The sequence below is a fragment of the Scyliorhinus canicula genome, chromosome 9 (genome assembly GCF_902713615.1).
Source record: "Scyliorhinus canicula chromosome 9, sScyCan1.1, whole genome shotgun sequence".
NCBI lineage: Eukaryota > Metazoa > Chordata > Chondrichthyes > Carcharhiniformes > Scyliorhinidae > Scyliorhinus > Scyliorhinus canicula.
This window is the reverse complement of record NC_052154.1, coordinates 195,568,504-195,591,340: the sequence shown is the minus strand read 5'-3', so window position 1 is coordinate 195,591,340 and position 22,837 is coordinate 195,568,504. Positions and strand designations below refer to the sequence as shown.

Genomic DNA, 22,837 nt, shown 5'->3' with positions numbered 1-22,837 from the left:
GAGAAAGGTTAACCGAGTAGTAGGCACATCAAGTTCTCATTCTCAACAGTTTTATAGATCATAAACATTTAATTTGCATTCAAAACCTCATCTGCTCATTTTTCTCATACTTTGGACATTATCTTGCCCCAACTTCGTCGTCAATTGAGTATCTTCAAGAATGCCTAGCAATTTTTTCATGAAAGGTAACCAAACTAAGTGGCAAACAAGTTTGGAGATGCTTGGCACACACATTCAGATCCATGTTTATATATAGAATATAGTGGGAAGAAAATTTCTGAAGGGACACTTTCTTTTAAATAAATAATATATACTTACGTTAATGATGACTGCCAACTTCCCAATCCCTCTGATAATGTCGTACCAGATACCTAGATGCAATAGGAAAACCATTACTCTCTTTTCTACCATTTTGGGTATTGGGTTTTTAGGTTATTCTCCAACATTTGGTAGCACAGTGGTTAGCACTGTTGCTTCATAGCGCTAGGGACCCGGGTTCTATTCCCGGCTTGGGTCACTGTCTGTGCGGAGTCTGCACGTTCTCCCAGAGTCTGCGTGGGTTTCCTCCGGGTGCTCCGGTTTCCTCCCACAAGTCCCGAAAGACGTGCTGTTAGGTGAATTGGACATTCTGAATTATCCCTCTGTGTACCCGAACAGGCGCTGGAATGTGGCGACTAGGGGATATTCACAGTAACCTCACTGCAGTGTTAATGTAAGCCTACTTGTGATACTAAAAGATTATTATATGGCAGAAATATCTTCATAATACCATTAAAAAGGGCAAATCTAACCTAAACTGAATTCTTCTGAAGTTATTCATTCACTCGGAGGCAGGTACAAACACTGAAAAATGACTCAGTGGGATCAGTCTCAGTGGGCGGCACGATAGCACAGTGGTTAGCACAGTTTCTCCACAGCTCCAGGGTCAAAGGTTCGATTTCCGGCTTGGGTCACTGTCTGTGCGGAGTCTGCACGTTCTCCCAGTGTCTGCGTGGGTTTCCTCCGGGGTTTCCTCCCACAGTCCAAAGATTTATTTATATATTTTTCAAAATTTAGAGTACCCAATTCATTTTTCTAATTAAGGGGCAATTTTAGCGTGGCCAATCCACCTAGCCTGCACAATTTTGGGTTGTGGGGGCGAAACACACCCAATCAAGGGGAGAATGTGCAAACTCCACACGGACAGTGACCCAGATCCGGGATTGAACCTGGGACCTTGGCCCCGTGAGGCAGCAGGGCTAACCACTGTGCCACCGCGCTGCCCTCCCCACAGTCCAAAGATGTGCAGGTTGGATGGATTGGCCATTCTAAATTGCCCTTAGTGTCCAAAATGTTTAGGTGGGGTCACTGGGATAGGATGGAGGCGTGGGGCTTAAGAAGGGTGCTCTTTCCAAGGGCCAGTGCAGACTCGATGGGCCGAATGGCCTCCGTCTGCACTTTAACTTCTATGATTTTATGAATCTCAGAATATATGAAACCATACCACGGATAAACTGCTGCAGAAAGCCAAACACTGCTACCGTATCATGTATTTGGATAGATTCCAACTCAATGGACTAGGTGTGTCGGGGTCATTTGAATATTTCACATAAAAAGCTAATAAATATTCTGAGGGTTTCCTCCATTAGGTGACACAATAATGCAGGGTAACTGTTCCACAACATTGGACACTGGACAGGTTGAAAGGTTATTCTGACTTTAGTCTTTTAAAAATTCATTTTACGGGATGTGGGAGTCGCTGGTCAGGCTAGCATTCATTGCCCATCCCTAGTTGCCCTTCAGAAAGGGGTGGTGAGCTGCAGCCTTGAACCACTGCAGAACCCGAGGTGTAGGTACACCCACTGTGCTATTAGGGAGGGAGTTCCAGGATTTTGACACAGCGACAGTGAAGGAACGGCCGTAGGATTTCTAGCCTTTGACCAGCCCTGGTAGGCACAGCATTAATATGGCTAGCCCAATTTGGTTTGATCAATGGTAACCCCCAGGATTGTAGGGATTCAGCGATGGCAATGAATATCAAGGGGCGGCGGTTAGATCCTCTCATGTAGGAAATGGCCATTGCGTGGCACTTGTGTGGCACAAATGTAACTTGCCATTTGTCAGCCCAAGCCTGGATATTGTCCAGGCCTAGCTGCATTTGGACATGGACTGCTTCATTATCTAAGTCGTCGCGAATGATGCTGAACATTGTACAGCATCCGCAAACATCCCCACTTCTGACCGTATGATGGAAGGGAGGTCATTGATGAAGCAGCTGAAGGTAGTTGGGCCCTGAGGTAGTGTCCTACTTTGCAGTGATGCACTGGAGCTGAGATTATTGACCTGCAAACAGCAGGACCATCTTCCTTTGTGCCGGGTATGACTCCAACCAGCGGAGTGTTTCCTCCCTGATTCCCTGATGCCACACTCGGTCAAATGCTGCCTTGATGCTCAAGGCAGTCACTCTCACCTAAACAGTAGGAAGGTATTCATTCCTCACCAACTCTCATTTTGCAAATAACGGTAAGACTCTGCTTAAACACTTCAAGCAAGCGAGGTTTGGGGAGGGAGTATCACAGACAGAACCAATTCGCTGTGTGGAGCTTTCGTGCTTGTAGTTGATTGGGTTGGATTTATTGTCACGTGTGCAGAGGTGCAGTGAAAAGTATTTTTCAACGAGCAGCTCAACAAATCATTAAGCCATGAAAATAAAAGAAAATACATATTCAGGCAACACAAGGTACACAATGTAATTACATAACACCGGCATCAGGTGAAGCATACAGGTGTGTATTGTTAATCAGGTCAGTCAAAAACAGTTGAATAGATACAGCATATGGGAGGTCTAGAAACAGCTAACACGTCCCAGAATGTGATCATCAATGTGGAAATCTGGCTGAAGAGCAACAAACCTGCACTTCCCTGGTTCAGTCCTAATCCTGAGCAGGCTTAATAGGCTGCACATGTCCGATAGTGAAAAAGATGGACGATCAGAAATGTGTGAAGGGGGTGTGGACAAGAGACATGGAGAAGGCTTGACGAGAAAGAGGGCATGTATGTGCGAGCAAGAGAGCGCTTGGTTGAGAGTATGAGAAAGCATGTTACTTTAAAGTTAGAGCTGTGTCATTCAAGGGCTTTTGTTGGAATCGTAGAATTTGCAGTGCAGAAGGCGGCCGTTTGGCCCATCGTATCTGCACCGGCTCTTGGAAAGAGCACCCTCCTTAAGCCCACGGCCCATCCTATCCCCGTAACCCCACCCAACCTTTTGGACACTATGGGCAATTTATCATGGCTAATCCACTTAACCTGCACATCTTTGGACTGCGGGAGGAAACCGGAGCACCCGGAGGAAACCCACGCACACACGGGGAGAACACACTTTACCCACACAAAACGGTGTAAATCTGACATCCAATTCATCAAAAAGTTAAGTTTTGGCCATCTGAAACTTTCAAAACTGACATTCGTAGATTTTTTATATTTAGGAAGTGTTTTGTAGGTTATGAATCTAAAGCGGGGGGGATGAAGTGAAGATGCTGATCAGCAATTACCTAATTTTGGCAGAACAGGTTTTGGGGGGGGGAGGTGGAGGGAGAGTGTGCAGAATGGCCTTCTCCCTTTCCTACCTTCCTCGGCCCTGCTTACAAGACCACCACGATTTTCCATTTTGTCAACTAACCCAACATTTCTAACGGCGGTTGCTGACCTCACAATTTAAGGAAGCTGAAATGTTGTTTATTTTTATTCCCGTGAAAAGATTTTTTATTTCACAAACCCCGGCATTCACAAATACATTATGTCAATGACACTATCGGTTTTAGCAAGAACACTGTAATTATTCTAGCTGAGTTAGATAAGAGTTAATGTTTCACTGACCAACCTTGGGAGTATTGGCTATTTATGGAGCTTTCCAACATATGGTGTATATACACATGGTGCCAGAAAACCTGATATCTCCCACAAAATAAAATCTGGGAATTAGCTCAGTCACTAGTTTCCATGATTTACAGATGCTACTGAAATTTAAGAAACTTCTTTTCTATTTTAAAATATTTTAACCCATTGTTTCTTGTAGAGAGCATCCCTGATTCAGACTGTAAGATAATCAGTGGTGTGCTAACTGAAATAAAATAAGTACCAATGGCTGCCAATGTGTCTCATTCAACTATTGCTTTTGTTGGAATAAACTTTGTTGTTCTCCTTCCCCTTGTTCCATTGAATGTTATTTATATTTTGGTTCCTTTGGGAGCCCTTATTAAATTGGTTGCGCAAGAGTCCTTTCTTTACCATTTGGCTAGCAAAATCAAAACTGGGCTCATTGAGTCAGCTCTTCTCCTGACACAGTCTGCATGAATGTCTGGCTCACTAGGATCTATTCTGTTTTAACTGCAGAGAATCCCGGTAGAACTGTCCCTTTGTGTTCACTTTCAATCACAAGTCAGTGCTTCCCTTCACAGGGCAGCTCATTGTGAGATTTATAGGTCAGGAGGTCAATGTTCGACCATCATGGTTCTTAAACAACTGACCGATTAGTTCCACCTGAAATCTTTTATCCTTTTGAAGTATAGATCCAATTGCCGTTTGAAAATTGGCGCTGAATTCTGTTTCCACTATCCATTCAGGCAGCGCATTCCAGATCATTATAACCGATTTGTACATCTCTTTGCAATAATAAATAGAGTTCTATTTCCATTAATGGATATCCCCTGAAATGTGTTAAATCAAATAAACAGATATGAGAAAAATGAGAATGAGATTTACTGACCGATATCCTTTGCTTTTGTTGCATCAGGTCTTCGGAGCTCACTGGTAAACTTCTTAGCATCCAGGCGGATTTCAATGACATTGTTCAACAGCGCAAATAGTGGAGCCAGCGGAAAGGAGGCCACAAATAGTGTCACAAATCCGAACTGGATTACTGCAGAAATGAATAGTTCACATTTTAAGTACTTTGAGCGGCAAAGATTTACCATTTACATGTCATCAATAATAGAATCTAGCCCATCAGCACTCTTTTCTTCCGTACTATAAATTGTTGCGATCGTTTTGAAATTTGCCATTTTTGCATTTGTTCTGATGAGTTTAGGATGAAAAGCTTTGGCAAGATTTTCTTTTCAGCAATGTTAAAGCTGCTTAGGGACAGCACGGTGGCACAGTGGTTAGCTCTGTAGCCTCACGGGGCTGATGACCCAGGTTCAATCCCAGCTCTGGGTCGCTGTCCGTGTGGAGTTTACACATTCTCCCCGTGTCTGCGTGGGTCTCACCCCCTCAACCCAAAGGGTGGGTGGATTGGCCACACTAAATTGCCCCTTAATTGAAACACAAAAATAATTGGGTACTCTAAATTTATATTTAAAAAAATGTTAAAGCTGCTTTCAGTCTGAGGAGCAATGATGGGGAACATTGCACTCAACGCTACCACAAAAAACTTGATCTCTTCTGAAATATTGACATGGCATTAAACAAAATAAAACCGCCATTGTGTATTAAAAAACAATGTACTTTACACTACATCAGCAAGTTTCCCATTGGTCAGATAGGGACCTGTGCAGAGAACTGCAAATACATTTTCCAACTCGGCGATATCTGTAGTTTTTGATGATCCAAAAGGAGCAGACAATTAATTGCCTCCTACAGCCATTTAAGATTTGCCGTTACTCCTGTTATGGGTCAGGGTTTAGAGCGGGGGTGGGCAAACTTTTCCGTGCAAGGGCCACATTCAGAAATTCACAATTCACAAAGGGCCGCATAGTATATTAAGTAAAATAATTACTTCACCCGGTTATGATTCTGGGCGCCTCATATAGAACATAGAACAGTACAGCACAGAACAGGCCCTTTGGCCCTCGACGTTGTGCCGAGCAATGATCACCCTACTCAAGTCAACGTATCCACCCTATACCAGTAAGTAACCCAACAGCCCCCCCCCCATTAGCCTTAAAAAAAAATTTAAATAAAAAAAAATTTTTTTAAAAAAAAACATTTTTTTTTTTTTTTTTAATGACTTGGTGGGCCGCAGAAATACCTTTGGCGGGCCGCATGCGGCCCGCGGGCCGTAGTTTGCCCACCCCTGGTTTAGAGAATCCCAAAGTGTATCATGGAGTTCATCTGACCCACAACGTTTAAGAGATTGTGGCATGGGGAGTACATGGCTCACTTTACAGGTGTGGTACAGCAGAAAATGGACCAGTGGTTTTTAAAACAAAACAATGTTTATTCTATGAACTCAAGTTAACCTTTCTAAAACAAACCGTGAACATAAGAACTAGGAGCAGGAGTAGGCCATCTGGCCCCTCGAGCCTGCTCCGCCATTCAATTAGATCATGGCTGATCTTTTGTGGACTCAGCTACACTTTCCGGCCCGAACACCATAACCCTTAATCCCTTTATTCTTCAAAAAACTATCTATCTTTACCTTAAAAACATGTAATGAAGGAGCCTCAACTGCTTCACTGGGCAAGGAATTTCATAGATTCACAACCCTTTGGGTGAAGAAGTTCCTCCTAAACTCTGTCCTAAATCTACTTCCCCTTATTTTGAGGCTATGTCCCCTAGTTCTGCTGTCACCCGCCAGTGGAAACAACCTGCCCGTATCTATCCCCTTCATAATTTTAAATGTTTCTATAAGATCCCCCCTCATCCTTCTAAATTCCAACGAGTACAGTCCCAGTCTACTCAACCTCTCCTCGTAATCCAACCCCTTCAGCTCTGGGATTAACCTAGTGAACATCTTAGGAACCAGTAAATCAAATACACCGCCCAAAGAATTCCACACTAAATCACCTGTATGCTGTCCTTATAACATCCAAAAGACCTAACAAATCCTTTAAACAGGAGCACATTAGATTTATATTCAATACAGAGAACTTTTTACAATTCCGATTTCACCAAATGATTAAGAGATGGCAGAGATCAACAGCAGTGCAGCTCACAGCCACACCCAAGCTTTCTACAAACTGAAACTAAAACTCCCAAAAAACAGAAGTGAGCTCAGCTCCCCCTGTAACATTACTTCAGTAATGTGATCAGCTTCATTTCTTAAAGGTACATTTCTTAAATATACAATTCTTAAAGGCACTCTCACATGCCACTCCCAACTCTAAATCCTTGGTGATCTGGTGTGAATAACTTCAGTTTGAATTTCCAGATGAATTGCTGAATCTTCCTAAAATCTTTACTCATCGTTGAGCATTCAGGTTCGATTCTGTTGTGAATGACACTGTAGTTCGCCTATCCTGAGGGATGCTGGTCTTAAGCAGACAAAGTAATGACTTTGACAATATAGAAAAGGCGAAATTTAAGAGGGAGTAGGGGGTGAACGGAGATCGTAATTGGTCTGATGGTTCATCCTGAGTTTTTGACAAAGGAAAGTGCACAACTTGTTGATTTGAGAATTGAAAATCCTGGTTACATATAATCCATCAAGCAGGAGGGACATTTAGATTGTTTTGCAAGGGTCGGAGAGGGTAGGATCTCATCAATCTACCAGTTGATACAAGAGGAGGAGGTGGCCGCGGTGGAGGAGTTAAAAGGTAAGTGGGAGAAGGAGCAAGGGGAGGAGATCGATGAGGACATGGGCGAATGCCTTGGGTAGAGTGAATTTGTCCTCCTCTCGCGCCAGGCTTAGCCTGATACAATTTAAGGTACTGCACAGGGCGCATATGACCGGGGCAAGGCTGAGCCGGTTCTTTGGGAGTGAGGTGTTCGAGGGGTTCTGCAAACCATACCCACATGTTCTGGGCATGCCCAGCGCAAGAGGAGTTCTGGAGGGGTGTAGCGAGGATGCTAACAAAGGTAGTGAACTCCAGGGTTAAGCCAAGCTGGGGGCTTGCAATATTTGGGGTGTCAGAAGAGCTGGGAGTGCAGGAGGCGAAAGAGGCCGGTATTCTGGCCTTTGCGTCCCTGGTAGCCCGGCGCAGGGTTCTGCTTCAGTGGAAGGATGCGAGACCTCCCCCCCAGTGCGGAATCCTGGATTAATGACATGGCAGGGTTTATTAAATTGGAGATGATGAAATTTGCCTCAAGGGGATCTGTGCAGGGATTCTTCAGGCAGTGGCAACCGTTCCTAGACTTCCTGGCGGAGCGTTAGGGGATGGTCAGTAGCAGTAGCAACCCAGGGGGGAGGGAGTTTGCCTATGTTTGGTTGGGATCTATTATTGTTGATTGGTTATTGTTTATTGTACATTGCACTGTTGAGTTGTTTATTTATTTTTGTTGTTTTGATTGTTCTGTTCAGTTGGGGGGGGGGGGGGGTTGTTTTTTCTTCTGTTTCTAGTTTTCTTCTTTGTTATTTACAATGTAAAAATTTCGAATAAAAATATTTACAAAAAAAAAGAATGCAACACGTGGAAAGACTCCCCTATCTACCTCTGGGCCAAAAGAAAACCTCTCTGAAGGAAGCCAATGATTATTTTGGCATTTTAACCACTGTGGCTCTTCACTTAATTCTCCCTCATTTTCAAAAGAGCATCTGGCCAAAGCCGATAGGATTCGTGTCCCTGCTCCACATTCCAAAACACAGCACTAAGGACAAGGTATAAATATTTGGTTGGAAACTCTGGAGAATATATTCTGTCAGCGAGTTGGACAAGATGACGCCGGTTCACAGTTTTCCTGTTACTGGGAAACGCTTTTGTGAATGGGCCATCATTAAATTAGCAGCAAACTGTGAGGCATTGCAGTTTACGATTGCTATGAGCAAGTCAGCAGAAAGCAGCCTACGGTAGACTTAACAACTGTCTGTGGAAAACCCACTGTAGAAACATGAAAGAATGTTGCATTTATATAGTGCCTTTCATGTAGTTGTGATATCCCAAAGCACTGCCAATTACTTACTTTTGGAAGCGCTGTCACAGCAGCCAACATGTAACTAGCAAAGCGCCACAAACAAGGTAAAGGAGCAATCAAATCCATTGTTGACTGAGGAATAAATATCGTCTGGGACATCTTCAGGAGAACTCCCCCCGCTCCTCTTCCAGTAGCACCTCGAAATTCTTTATGTCAACTAAACTTGGTTTAATATCCCCATCAGAAATACAGCCAGGAAAATGCAGTGCTCCCTCAGCTCTGCACTGAAGTGATGTGCCCGGGAGTGGGACTTGAACTCACTCATTTCACTTCGAAATGAGAATACGGCCAAGCTAAAAGGATTCGTAAAACACATTGGGGTCTTGATATTTGATTTACATTCCTCAAGATTAGCGTTGGCGTAAAGATGGACTTGTAGTGGAAATGCAACGAAAGGTAATTTGGTGGCGTTGCTTTGAAATTGTACCAGCAGAGGAACAGACAGTTTTCCATCCATGAAGAGTGAGATGTGTAAAAACACACAAAACTCTTGAAAAGAAACAGCCAGCTGTTAAGATCTTGAAGTCTTAACTTTATGTGGTGATTAGGTGCGATCCTTTACACTGCAGAACTAGTCATCCATCAGGAATTTCATAAGGCCTTGCTTTGTAAAATACAAACATGAAATTCTACATGCACGCATAAAGCTCTATCCCTCCAGTTATTTTCCAATGTTGAGTGGATGCTGTTTGAATAAATGAAAGTTGCCGTAGTCCCCGAAGATCATAGGCTGTTCTCCCATGAGAGTTATCTTAGTCCCCGACGACCACAGGCCCCGAGCACCATAAGCTGCTTTCCCCTTTGAGAGGGAGCTGACTGGGGGTCACCGGAACTCGGGGGAAGTACAAGGTACGGGAATTGAACCCATGCTGTTTGCATCGCAGAGTCAACCCAGCGCTACAGACAACTGAGCTAACTGACCTCGTTAATATAGAGAGTCTGTGTTATCCAAATGAGAAATAGGGGGCGGGATTCACCACCCCACCACGTTACATTTCTGCCCCGAAACCCCTGTCGGGAAACCCCCAGGCGCCGGCAGAACGGAGAATCATGCCGGCAGAGAATCCCGGCCCCGGGTCTCACATTAATTGATTGGGATGCACTTGAGTCAGGCATAATGACAGCATCGAAGGCACAGTTCAAAAACATATGCTACTGCATTCAGGTTGAAACAGCTAAGAAATTGTGGCATTTGAGAAGGATTTATGAGGCAGTGAATAGATATTCCATCCACACACAGGGCCAGTCTTTCCAGTTTCACTGGAAAGATCTAATATCACTGGAAAGGGAGTCAAACTAACACGCGGTGAATTTACAGCCTCCAAAACAATTTGACATAATGCTTTCTAGTCGCAAATCAATTTTTAATCAACAAATTAATTTAAATTTAAAAAAAATACCCATTTCCCCCCCCCCGATTAAGCGGAAATTTAGCGTGGCCAATCCATCTTTAGCGTGGCCAATCCACGCAGACACGGGGAGAATGTGCAAACTCCACACGGACAGTGACCCGGGGCCAGGATCGAACCTGGGTCCTCGGCGCCGCGAGGTAGCAGTGCTAACCATTGTGCCACTGTGCCGTCCCTCAATTAATTTCTTTAAAAAAAATAATAATTTCTATTAAGATTTTCACAAAATATAAACAACAAAACAATATTAACAAAACAACCATGGTAAAAACCCAAGAACAACACCCACCCAACTACAAAAGCAACTGCAACCAAAGAAGAAAAACCAAAAAAAAAAGCAAACAAAAAAGGGAAAGAGATAACACCCGCCACATCCCACAAACCCATGCCCTCAATTAATTTCTAATTAACAATTTAACTTAATTAATAAATTAAACTTTCATTCATGTCCTTTGTTTCTCACATTATTAAAGTAAAAAGACAATAGGAGGGTCAAGTAATTGGATTCTGTTCCCCTAGTCCAGTGAATTAGATCATAGATATGCCAGGTCAAAAACCTCTTTCCCATATGCCGTGGCTCTGGGCTAACAGCAAGACTCCAGGAAGCTGAAAACTGCACCAAAAATAGTCCACACTGGGGTTAAACTTTACACGCTCAAATTAATTTAAACTAATGGGGACATGAATATGTCAAGCAGGGAAAGCAGACAGAGGGATGTGCGATCAGGGGCATGGAGTAACTAAGGTGAAACTTCTTTTCCAGTGGCAGCAGGAATGACAGCCAGAGGGCATGGACTGTAGATAATTGACAAAGATCCAAAAGGCAAAGTTAGAAATTTTGTTTCCGAGCAGCTAGGGTGCACTGAAGTGGTGAAAAAAAACATGCTCCATAATAAACTTTCAAAAGGGAATTGAATAAATACTTAGAAGTAGATAAAAATAGGAAGCATTTTGTCAAATTGATTAAATCATTTGAAGCCTGTAAATTCAACATGTTTGTTAGTTCGACTCGTTTTCCAGTGATCTTTCCTCAGGGACTTTGTGAAACTTATTCTCTCTTTCTCTCTCTCGCCCGTATTAAAAATGGAATAGCTGATCACAACCTCATCAATCCTCCTCCAATGCCCCAGTTTGTGATCTGTTTGAACCAGAGCGCAGTGGCTGTCGTGAAAGAAGTGAGCGGGTATTCAATCAGAGCTGTCACAGGCACGATGGGCAGAGTGGTCTCCTGTGCAGTGTCAATCCATAATTATAATAATGTGACTAATATTTAGTGTGGTCATAGCCACTGGAGTTCATTATAAATATAATTCTGAAATGGATACAATGTAAATCAGACTTGAAATTTGCTCGCTAAGTGGACAGGATTGAAGTAACTATTAAATTAACCAACAGTTACTGGAAGACAGAGTGATCTGCAGACATATAAGCGTAGTGTTATTTAGAAATACCTCAGGGAAAATGGATTTAAACGGCCTTATCAATCAAGTCTTTCTTACATAAGTTTTATTTTTTATAGAATTTACAGTGCTGATGGAGGCCATTCGGCCCATCGAGTCTGCACCGGCTCTTGGAAAGAGCACTCCACCCATGCCCGCACCTCTACCCTATTCCCCGCAACCCAGTAACCCCACTTAACCTTTTGGACACTAAGGACAATTTATCATGGCCAATCCACCTAACCTGCACATCGTTGGACTGTGGGAGGAAACCGGAGCACCCGGAGGAAACCCACGGGGAGAACATACAGACTCCGCCCAGACAAGTGACCCAAGCCGGGAATCGAACCTGGGACCCTGGAGCTGTGAAGCAACTGTGCTAACCACTGTGCTGCCGTTATGCCCTATTTAAAGAGAGAGAGTGAAACCCATCCTGAATGACTGCAACATTGTCACCACATTGCAGCGTCCGCTCATCTCACACTCTTCACCTGCAGGTTAGGAGAACATTTCTGGGACCAGGTTGAGAGGGTTGTTAAGAAGGCGTACGGTGTGTTAGCTTTTATTGGTAGAGGAATTGAGTTTCGGAGCCATGAGGTCATGTTGCAGTTGTACAAAACTCTGGTGCGGCCGCATTTGGAGTATTGTGTGCAGTTCTGGTTGCCGCATTATAGGAAGGATGTGGAAGCTTTGGAAAGGGTACAGAGGAGATTTACAAGGATGTTGACTGGTATTGAGGGAAGATCATATGAGGAAAGGCTGAAGGACTTGAGGCTGTTTTCATTAGAGAGAAGAAGGTTAAGAGGTGACTTAATTGAGGCATACAAGATGATGAGAGGATTACATAGGGTAGACATCGAGAGCCTTTTTCCTCGGATGGTGATGGCTAGCACGAGGGGACATAGCTTTAAATTGAGGGGAGATAGATATAGGACAGATGTCAGAGGTAGGTTCTTTACTCAGAGAGTAGTAAGGGCGTGGAATGCCCTGCCTGCAACAGTAGTGGACTCTCCAACACTAAACGCATTCCAATGGTCATTGGATAGGCATATGGACGATAAGGGAATAGTGTAGATGGGCTTTAGAGGGGTTTCACAGGACGGCACAACATCGAGGGCCGAAGGGCCTGTACTGCGCTGTAATGTTCTATGTATGGTAACTTGAACTGTAGCTAAGGGAATGGGCAAAATCACATCAAAGAAATCAGCACAGAGAAACCCACATTGAGAACGTTGGCAAAGCCTCATTATGTCCCTGAATTATGGTGCCGGCCGGAAGCCAGCTGAACCATATTAGGTTCTTGATTAATGAGGGGATCAGGGGTTATGGGGAGAAGGCAGGAGAATGGGGATGAGAAAATAGCAACCATGATTGAATGGCAGAGCAGACTCGATGGGCCGAGTGGCCTAATTCTGCTCCTATGTCTTATGGTCTTATGGACCAAGGTAGTGCACGGATCACAGATTTGTGCCAACGAAAGACAATAGGTAGCTGAAATACAATAAGCTTGGGTCAGAGGTATAAACACATGTGATTATGTAGTCAGCAAAGCAACTCTACCCTCAAGACAAAGTTTTAAAAAGCAATGAGGAAATCTCAAATACACAGAAATAGGGCTGAATTTTCCAGCCATTCCCGTCAGCAGGGGCCTTCCTGTCCCACCAACAGCACAGCACCTCCCCCTCGGGTGGATTTCCCCACAGTGTAGCCAGTGACGCACGATCAATCACTACTGAAGCGAGATTGTAGTCCAATTGAAGGCTTTAATGAACAAGTAGTTACCCCAGCAGCTCCGGTACAGAATGACTGCTGTGGGTGAAACACAGACTCTTATGCTCCGCCTGCTGGGCGGAACCAGCTGGCAGGTTCTACCACTCATACTACAGTATAAGGTACATCCCAGCGAGGTACCGCGATACCCCTAATATAGCCTACCACAGCCAGCAAACAACACAAGGCGCTTTTGACATTGACAGCACCAGAAGGTCCCGCCACCCGCCAATGGCAAGCCGTCTCTGGAAAACATCTTGTGCAGAGGGTGGGGTGGGGTGGGGTGTCCCACCCATAATAAAAAGTTACTGAAGCAAAATTCTAATTTTGAGAAGCAGATACTGAAATTTACCACAGCCAGAAGTGCCCATTTCAGGACAAAATATCTTTCTCATCAAAAGTATGAATTGCAAATATTCCCAGGACATTGCATTGCCCTGTTAAATTTCCATACTCCAGCTTATTGTCCAAGAAAAGGTCATCCCAACTATTTACTTTCCCCTTGTTTCATGTGCTCCAATACATAGGGCATCAAATTCTGATCAGGCTGCCCGAATGACAGAAGAACTGCAGAAATGCTTCAGAATATCCTGGAGGGAAATGCCTGAAGAGGTCCAACTGACTCATGGGAGCGCCTGGTTTGTGACTGTCCAAAATGGAGAAGGTTCACTTGGGAAGACGCTGAACACATCGCATGACTTTGTCAGGAGAAGACGGAGACAAAGCTGAGACATTGTCGGGAGCGCAGAAATCCCAAAAAGTCCCCAACTACCCAAACCTTAAAGGACCATCTATCCCATGCATGGCTGAGTCGCAGATTGTGCATTGGACTTATTCAACCATCTGACATATTGAACTGGAGTGAAAGGAATTCACCCTCTCTCCAGAGGGACTGCCTGGGATGATGTTGGACCTGACCACAAAGTGCGGAATCGCAGATCCTTCACATAGTGGCAGGGGTCGGCCTACCCCATCAGCAAAACAGGAGTGTCTGCTTGATGCTCCGATTGAAGGTCGGTGATCCAGCACGTTCCCATCCAAAAAATATTTTTTTTGAACTATAGCTTCCAATGGAATCAGCTGTGAAACCTTGGGAAGGTGTTCCATCTCCTTTGGGATTGAAGACTATTGGATGGAAGATTTGTGTGGCCTCTCCCATCAGCTCTCAGCTGCTTCAGATTCCACTGATGCCTTCGAAGGCTCACTGGTCAGTATTGCTGGGAACACCCCCAGTTATGAAGAGGACCTTGAGTAAGGTAGGCGGTTTAGGACTGAACAGGTTGGGACACTTTTCTCACGAAACGTGGAAGCAGATGGAAGAAGTTCTCTGAAATTATGAAGAGTTACAGAGTGGGCAGAGAAATTAGAACCCCCAAACCAGTGGTCCTAAAAATGTGAAACCCACCATAAATGTCACACCAAATACAGGATAAACTTATTTACCCAAACAGTAATTAAAACGAGCAACATTCCAACATAAAAGCTGAGACAAATAACCGGATGCAATTAAGGGGAAGCTCGATATTTAAATGAGGTGGATAGAAATGGGATTGGCTGAAAGGATCAGGCAAATTAGAATCGGAGGAGGGTCATAAAGAGCATTAAACACCGACATGAGCCAATTGGTCCAAGTAGTCTGATTCTATTTTTATCCCACTATTTGTCCTGTGACACTTCAACCCAGAAAATGGCTCGGTTACATAATACAGGGGCATGAAAAGCCTGGACTTGTACCATGACGGAGAGCCTCTCTGTCATGGCAAAAATGGAAATTAACCCAGAAACCAGAAGTCCTGGCTCCAAGCACACTACTTCCTATTTTCGGGGTGGTGGGGGAGGGGGAAATGCAGCTAGGCTGGGTTCACACAAGCACTGTTTACAGAGGCAGCAGGGCATTTAAATCACCAGCTGTCTTCAGTGAACACAAGAACCAGACGCAGGAGTAGGCCATCTGGTCCCTCGAGCCTGCTCCGCCATTCAATTAGATCATGGCTGATCTTTTGTGGACTCAGCTCCACTTTCCGGCCCAAACACCATAACCCTTAATCCCTTTATTCTTCAAATAACTATCTATCTTTATCTTAAAAACATTTAATGAAGGAGCCTCAACTGCTTCACTGGGCAAGGAATTCCATAGATTCACAACCCTTAGGGTGAAGAAGTTCCTCCTAAACTCAGTCCTAAATCTACTTCTCCTTATTTTGAGGCTATGCCCCCTAGTTCTGCTTTCACCCGCCAGTGGAAACGACCTGCCGGCATCTATCCTATCTATTCCCTTCATAATTTTAAATGTTTCTATAAGACCCCCCTCATCCTTCTAAATTCCAACAAGTACAGTCCCAGTCTACTCAACCTCTCCTCATAATCCAACCACTTCAGCTCTGGGATTAACCTAGTGAATCTCCTCTGCACACCCTCCAGTGCCAGTATGTCCTTTCTCAGGTAAGGAGACCAAAACTGAACACAATACTCCAGCTGTGGCCTCACTAACATCTTATACAATTGCAGCATAACCTCCCTAGTCTTAAACTCCATCCCTCTAGCAATGAAGGACAAAACCCCATTTGCCATCTTAATCACCTGTTGCACCTGTAAACCAACTTTTTGCGACTCATGCACTAGCACACCCAGGTCTCTCTGCACAGCAGCATGCTTTAATATTTTATCATTTCGATAATAATCCCTTTTGTTGTTATTCCTACCAGAATGGATAACCTCACATTTGTCAACATTGTATTCCATCTGCCAGACCCTATCCCATTCACTTAACCTATCCAAATCCCTCTGCAGACTTCCAGTATCCTCTGCACTTTTTGCTTTACCACTCATCTTAGTGTCATCTGCAAACTTGGACACATTCATTTCATTTCATTGCACTTGGTCCCCAACTCCAAATCATCTATGTAAATTTTGAACAATTGTGGGCCCAACACTGATCCCTGAGGGACACCACTAGCTACTGATTGCCAACCAGAGAAACACCCATTAACCCCCACTCTTTGCTTTCTATTAATTAACCAATCCTCTATCCATGCTACTACTTTATCCTTAATGCCATGCATCTTTATCTTGTGCAGAAACCTTTTATGTGGCACCTTGTCAAAGGCTTTCTGGAAATCCAGATATACCACATCCATTGGCTCCCCGTTATCTACTGCATTGGTAATGTCCTCAAAAAATTCCACTAAATTAGTTAGGCATGACCTGCCTTTAACGAACCCATGCTGCGTCTGCCCAATGGGACAATTTCCATCCAGATGCCTCGCTATTTCTTCCTTGATGATAGATTCCAGCATCTTAACTACTACCGAAGTTAAGCTAACTGGCCTATAATTACCCACTTTCTGCCTACCTCCTTTTTTAAACAGTGGTGTCATGTTTGCTAATTTCCAATCTGCCGGGACCACCCCAGAGTCGAGTGAATTTTGGTAAATTATCACTAGTGCATTTGCAATTTCCCGAGCCATCTCTTTTAGCACTCTGGGATGCATTCCATCAGGGCCAAGAGACTTGTCTACCTTTCGCCCCATTAGCTTGCCCATCACTACCTCCTTAGTGATAGCAATCATCTCAAGGTCCTCACCTGTCATAGCTTCATTTCTATCAGTCACTGGCATGTTATTTGTGTCTTCCACTGTGAAGACCGACCCAAAAAACCTGTTCAGTTCCTCAGCCATTTCCTCATCTCCCATTATTAAAACTCCCATCTCATCCTCTAAAAGACCAATATTTACCTTAGCCACTCGTTTTTGTTTTATCTATTTGTAGAAACTTTTATTATCTGTTTTTATATTCTGAGCAAGTTTACTCTCATAATCTATCTTACTCTTCTTTTTAGCGTTTTTAGTAGATTTCTGTTGCCCCCTAAAGATTTCCTAGTCCTCTCGTCTCCCACCAATCTTTGCCACTTTGTATGCTTTTTCCTTCAATTTGATACTAGAACATAGAACAGTACAGCACAGAACAGGCCCTTCATGTTGTGCCGAGCCATGATCACCCTACTCAAACCCATGTATCCACCCTCTACCCGTAACCCAACAACCCCCCCTTAACCTTACTTTTATTAGGACACTACGGGCAATTTAGAATGGCCAATCCACCTAACCCGCACATCTTTGGACTGTGGGAGGAAACCGGAGCACCCGGAGGAAACCCACGCACACAGGGGGAGGACGTGCAGACTCCACACAGACAGTGACCCAGCCGGGAATCGAACCTGGGACCCTGGAGCTGTGAAGCATTTATGCTAACCACCATGCTACCCTGCTACTCTCCCTTATTTCCTTAGATATCCACGGTCAATTTTCCCTCTTTCTACCATCCTTCCTTTTTGTTGGTATAAACCTTTGCTGAGCACTGAAAAATCGCTTGGAAGGTTCTCCACTGTTCCTCAACTGTTTCACCAGAAAGTCTTTGCTCCCAGTCTACCTTAAGCTAGTTCTTCTCTCATCCCATTGTAATCTCCTTTGTTTAAATACAAAACACTAGTGTTTGATTTTACCTTCTCACCCTCCATCTGTATGTTAAGTTCCACCATATTGTGATCGCTCCTTCAGCGAGGATCCCTAACTATGAGATCATGAATCAATCCTGTCACATTACACAGGACAAGATCTAGGACCGCTTGCTCCCTTGTAGGTTCCATTACATACTGTTCTAGGAAACTATCGCGGATACATTCTATAAACTCCTCCTCAAGATTGCCTTGACCGACCTGGTTAAACCAATCGACATGTAGATTAAAATCCCCCATGATAACTGCTGTACCATTTCTACATGCATCAGTTATTTCTTTGTTTATTGTCTGCCCCACCATAACGTTACTATTTGGTGGCCAATAGACTACTCTCATCAGTGACTTTTTCGCCTTACTATTCCTGATTTCCACCCAAATGGATTCACCCTTATCCTCCATAGCACCGATGTCATCCCTTACTATTGCCCGGATGCCATCCTTAAATAACAGAGCTACACCACCTCCCTTACCATCCACTCTGTCCTTCCGAATAGTTTGATACCCTTGGATATTTAACTCCCAGTCGTGACTATCCTTTAACCATGTTTCAGTAATGGCCACTAAATCATAGTCATTCACGATGATTTGCGCCATCAACTCATTTACGTTATTCCGAATACTACGAGCATTCAGGTAAAGTACACTTAAGTTGGCTTTTTTACCTCGGTTTTGAATTTTAACAACTCGATCAGTAACCTCTCCTAAGTTATATTTCCTCTTAACTTTTCTCCTAATTTTCCTTGTCGTTGAACCAATATCTTCATGTAACAACCTGCCGCGTCGCTTACCATTAATGTTTTTACTTCCTGTTTTATTCATTTTCGTATTATGGGATTTCAGCTGGCCAAGAGTGTGAAACCCTCCGTGTGCAGATAAAAACAGGTCTGGACTTGGGCGATTCCTTTGAGTAGTCAGGGTATCCCTTTGGGGAGCCAAGGTACACTTTGCATCGGGTCTTGGGACACCTTTCAAGAAGCTCGGCCGTCCTTTGGAATTTTTGAAAAAACTAAAATCGGCAGAATTGAGTCAGGTTTCAAGTACCAACACTGGGTTGCGACTCAGAAATGCCCCAGGCACCATGGTGCAAGTTACCAGAACTAAACCCCTGCCTGAACGTTAAACCAGAGCTGGGCAATTCTCTCCTCTAAACAACCTGGATAGGCGGACAATTGGAGATTTCAAGACTGTGACTGATGGGCAACGGTGAAGGGATGTGGGGCAATAATGCAAAATAGAGTTGATGCAGATAGGACATCGGAATAAGCTTACAGTGTGGAATAGTCTTGCACCAATTTCTCGTCTGTAAGATTGATCAGATCCTAAGAACACTAGCAGCGGGCCAATACACAGAGGTCACAACAGTCAGGCCAGAACCGTCTACTGAGAAAGCCCCCAAATAGCATCAGACCAATAAGGCAGGACATCATTGAACTTGAAAATAATGTGAAGCAGATCAAAACGTTCGACTTAAATGATGCCAAAGCTTGGGCTCCACATTCTTGTGTATTATACAAGGGAGGTTATTCATGAAGGCTCCACCTTCTCAACCTTACCCCTCACCTGAGGTGTGGTGATCCTCAGGTTAAATCACCACCAGTCAGCTCCTCCCCCCCCCCCGCCCCCCGCCCCGCTCAAAGGAGAAAGCAGCCAATGGCCATTTGGCCATTTGGGATTATGGTAACTTTATCTTACCTTTAATACAAGGGAGGTAGGGATCAAGAGATTTGTTGCTCCTTAGTTATGAAAGCACAAGTTAGAATTAACTCACAAGCAGAATTGAATTCAACAGTGAGAGGTCAGGAGGTTGTTTGGGTGGAGGAATATCCAAAAGCATTTATATCGAGGTCCAGAATGAGGAAGCCTCACTAATTCACTAACATTAACATTGCACTACTTATGCAAATGAAGTAAGGGGCGAATGGATCCCAACCAGATGTAAAGGAAATTAAGGAAAAGAGGAAGACAAATGGCAGGATGGAGGAATTCATTTTAAATAGGCAAAGAAAAGAAAGTTGAGGAAGTTTTGAAAGGAATTCCCAAGGGTGTTGGTGCAAGGTAGTGGAACAGAGCAAGCAGTGAATATGTCACGCGAGAGCACCTTTAAGAAATGGGCAGCAGGGTAGCATGGTGGTTAGCATAAATGCTTCACAGCTCCAGGGTCCCAGGTTCGATTCCCGGCTGGGTCACTGCCTGTGTGGAGTCTGCACATCCTCCCCGTGTGCGTGGGTTTCCTCCGGGTGCTCCGGTTTCCTCCCACAGTCCAAAGATGTGCGGGTTAGGTGGATTGACCATGCTAAATTGCCTGTAGTGTCCTAATTAAAGTAAGGTTAAGGGGGGGGTTGTTGGGTTACGGGTATAGGGTGGATACGTGGGTTTGAGTAGGGTGATCATGGCTCGGCACAACATTGAGGGCCGAAGGGCCTGTTCTGTGCTGTACTGTTCTATGTTCTATGTTCTAAATGGATGTTTATCAAATAGCTGCAGTAATGTCAGTGTGTGGGTGGAACTGAGCTGTGACTCTGCTTTTACTTTGAGCAAAAAGCTGGTGTGTGTGTTTTAGTTTCATTTTCAGAGTGGAGAGCTGCAGTGAAAGGAAGCAGATGTGTATGGATATCTCTACAAGCTAAAGATGTTCATTTGGGTGATTTCAAAGTAATAACTGTTTCTGTAGAGAATTTAAACCTGCTGTCTTTCTGTCAAAAGGGTCTTTTGGTCTTATGAATGTTGTTAGGAAAGTTATGATGGGTTACTTATAGAATATTGTATCTGTGGGGATTATTGGTGTTGATAGTTGTTAAGATGTTTACTGTGGGTTTATAATGTGTTAACTGGATTCATAAATAACCATGGTTTTGTTTTAAAAGTACTTTCGATCTCTGTTGCATCACACCTGTAAAGTAGGTTCTTGTGCTCCCCATAACCACAATCTATTAAGGTTGTGGGTCAGGTGAACTCCAAGATATACTTTGCAGTTTTCTAAACCCTGGCCCGTAACAAATGGTACAATTACGAAGGAAAGAGTGGGCAGCACAACGCCGCAGTAGTTAGCACTACTGCCTCAAGGCACTGAGGACTCAGGTTTGATCCCGGCCCCGTGTGAAGTTTGCACATTCTCCCCGTGTATGCATGGGTCTCACCCCCACAACTCAAAGATGTGCAGGTTAGGTGGATCGGCCATGCTAAATTGCCCCGTAATTGGAAAAGAAAAATTGCGTACTGTAAATTTTTTTTTTTTTAAAACCAAGGAAAGTAATACTTACGAAAAAAATTTTAAATTTGTGAGAGAGAAAACGATGACAATGACTGTGTTGAGCAAACATCTAGTTATCTTTATTGCTGCTCACCCAGAAGAGTCCACAGATGTATTACACTGCAATTTAAAAAATATACTCACTCATTTCCATGTATTCCGGGGTTAGACCAGCAAATGGCTCCAAATTGTAGTCAGTTTCGTATTGCCGGGGTGCCTTGAAGTTGTTGTCAGTTTCCAATTTGGCCTCTCTTTTTGCCTTTATATATCGTATTAGCTTCTTCAGCTTCCTGAAATAACAGCAAGTCCAGCTCTATTATTAAAGTTGGCACATATCCTCTGAAAGCAGATCCACGTTTCAGCAGTGTGGCATGCCGATGCATTAAGGACATGGCCTCTTGCCCCTCACTTCCCATTTGAGATGTTTGGACATGTAAAATGCCATCAGGATGTGGGTTAAGAATGTGTTCATTGCCCATCCTGAGTTGCTTGCTAGGCCCCCTCAGACAGATAGAGGGTAAACCAAGAATTGTGCGTAGCTCAGAAATGGCAAGAGTGACCGCTTCCCAAATTAGGTAAACCTTTATGACAAAGTGCGTTTCTTCCCTCCCACATCACATGTGTGTGTGTGTGTGTTGTGTGCGAGTGCGAGAGAGAGAGACGCAGAGAGACACACACAGAGAGGGAGAGGGAGACACACACAGAGAGGGAGAGGGAGAGACACACACACACACACACACACACACACACACACACACACACACACACACACACACACAGAGAGGGAGAGGGAAACACACACAGAGAGGGAGAGGGAGACACACACAGAGAGGGAGAGGGAGACACACACACACACACACAGAGGGACACACACACAGAGAGAGGGACACACACACAGAGAGGGGACACACACACAGAGAGGGACACACACACAGAGAGGGACACACACACAGAGAGGGACACACACACAGAGAGGGACACACACACAGAGAGGGACACACACACAGAGAGGGACACACACACAGAGAGGGGACACACACAGAGAGGGGGACACACACAGAGAGGGGACACACAGAGGGGGACACACACAGAGAGGGGGACACACACAGAGAGGGGGACACACACAGAGAGGGGACACACACAGAGAGGGGGACACACACAGAGAGGGGGACACACACAGAGAGGGGGACACACACAGAGAGGGGGACACACACAGAGAGGGGGACACACACAGAGAGGGGGACACACACAGAGAGGGGGACACACAGAGAGGGGGACACACACAGAGAGGGGGACCCACAGAGAGGGGGACACACACAGAGAGGGGGACACACACAGAGAGGGGGACACACACAGAGAGGGGACACACAGAGAGGGGGACACACACAGAGAGGGGGACACACACAGAGAGGGACACACACAGAGAGGGACACACACAGAGAGGGACACACACAGAGAGGGACACACACAGAGAGGGACACACACACACACACACACACACACACAGAGAGGGACACACACACACACGCACACAGAGAGGGACACACACACACACACACACACACACACAGAGGGACACACACACACACACACACAGAGAGGGACACACACACACACACACACACAC

The 22,837-nt window shown here is 44.5% G+C and overlaps 1 protein-coding gene across 8 annotated transcripts in view; it reads right to left on the bottom strand.

The window, feature by feature from the left end:
- ano1a (anoctamin 1, calcium activated chloride channel a) overlaps window positions 1–22,837 on the bottom strand; it is a 290,522-nt gene that overhangs the window by 29,867 nt on the left and 237,818 nt on the right. For all 8 annotated transcript variants that reach the window (XM_038808410.1, XM_038808412.1, XM_038808413.1 and 5 more), the window contains 3 exons: window positions 21,355–21,500; window positions 4,745–4,897; window positions 319–371 (listed from right to left, as the gene is read on the bottom strand). In XM_038808410.1, the coding sequence (XP_038664338.1) occupies window positions 319–371; window positions 4,745–4,897; window positions 21,355–21,500 (352 nt within the window). The remainder of the gene's footprint in view (window positions 1–318; window positions 372–4,744; window positions 4,898–21,354; window positions 21,501–22,837) is intronic.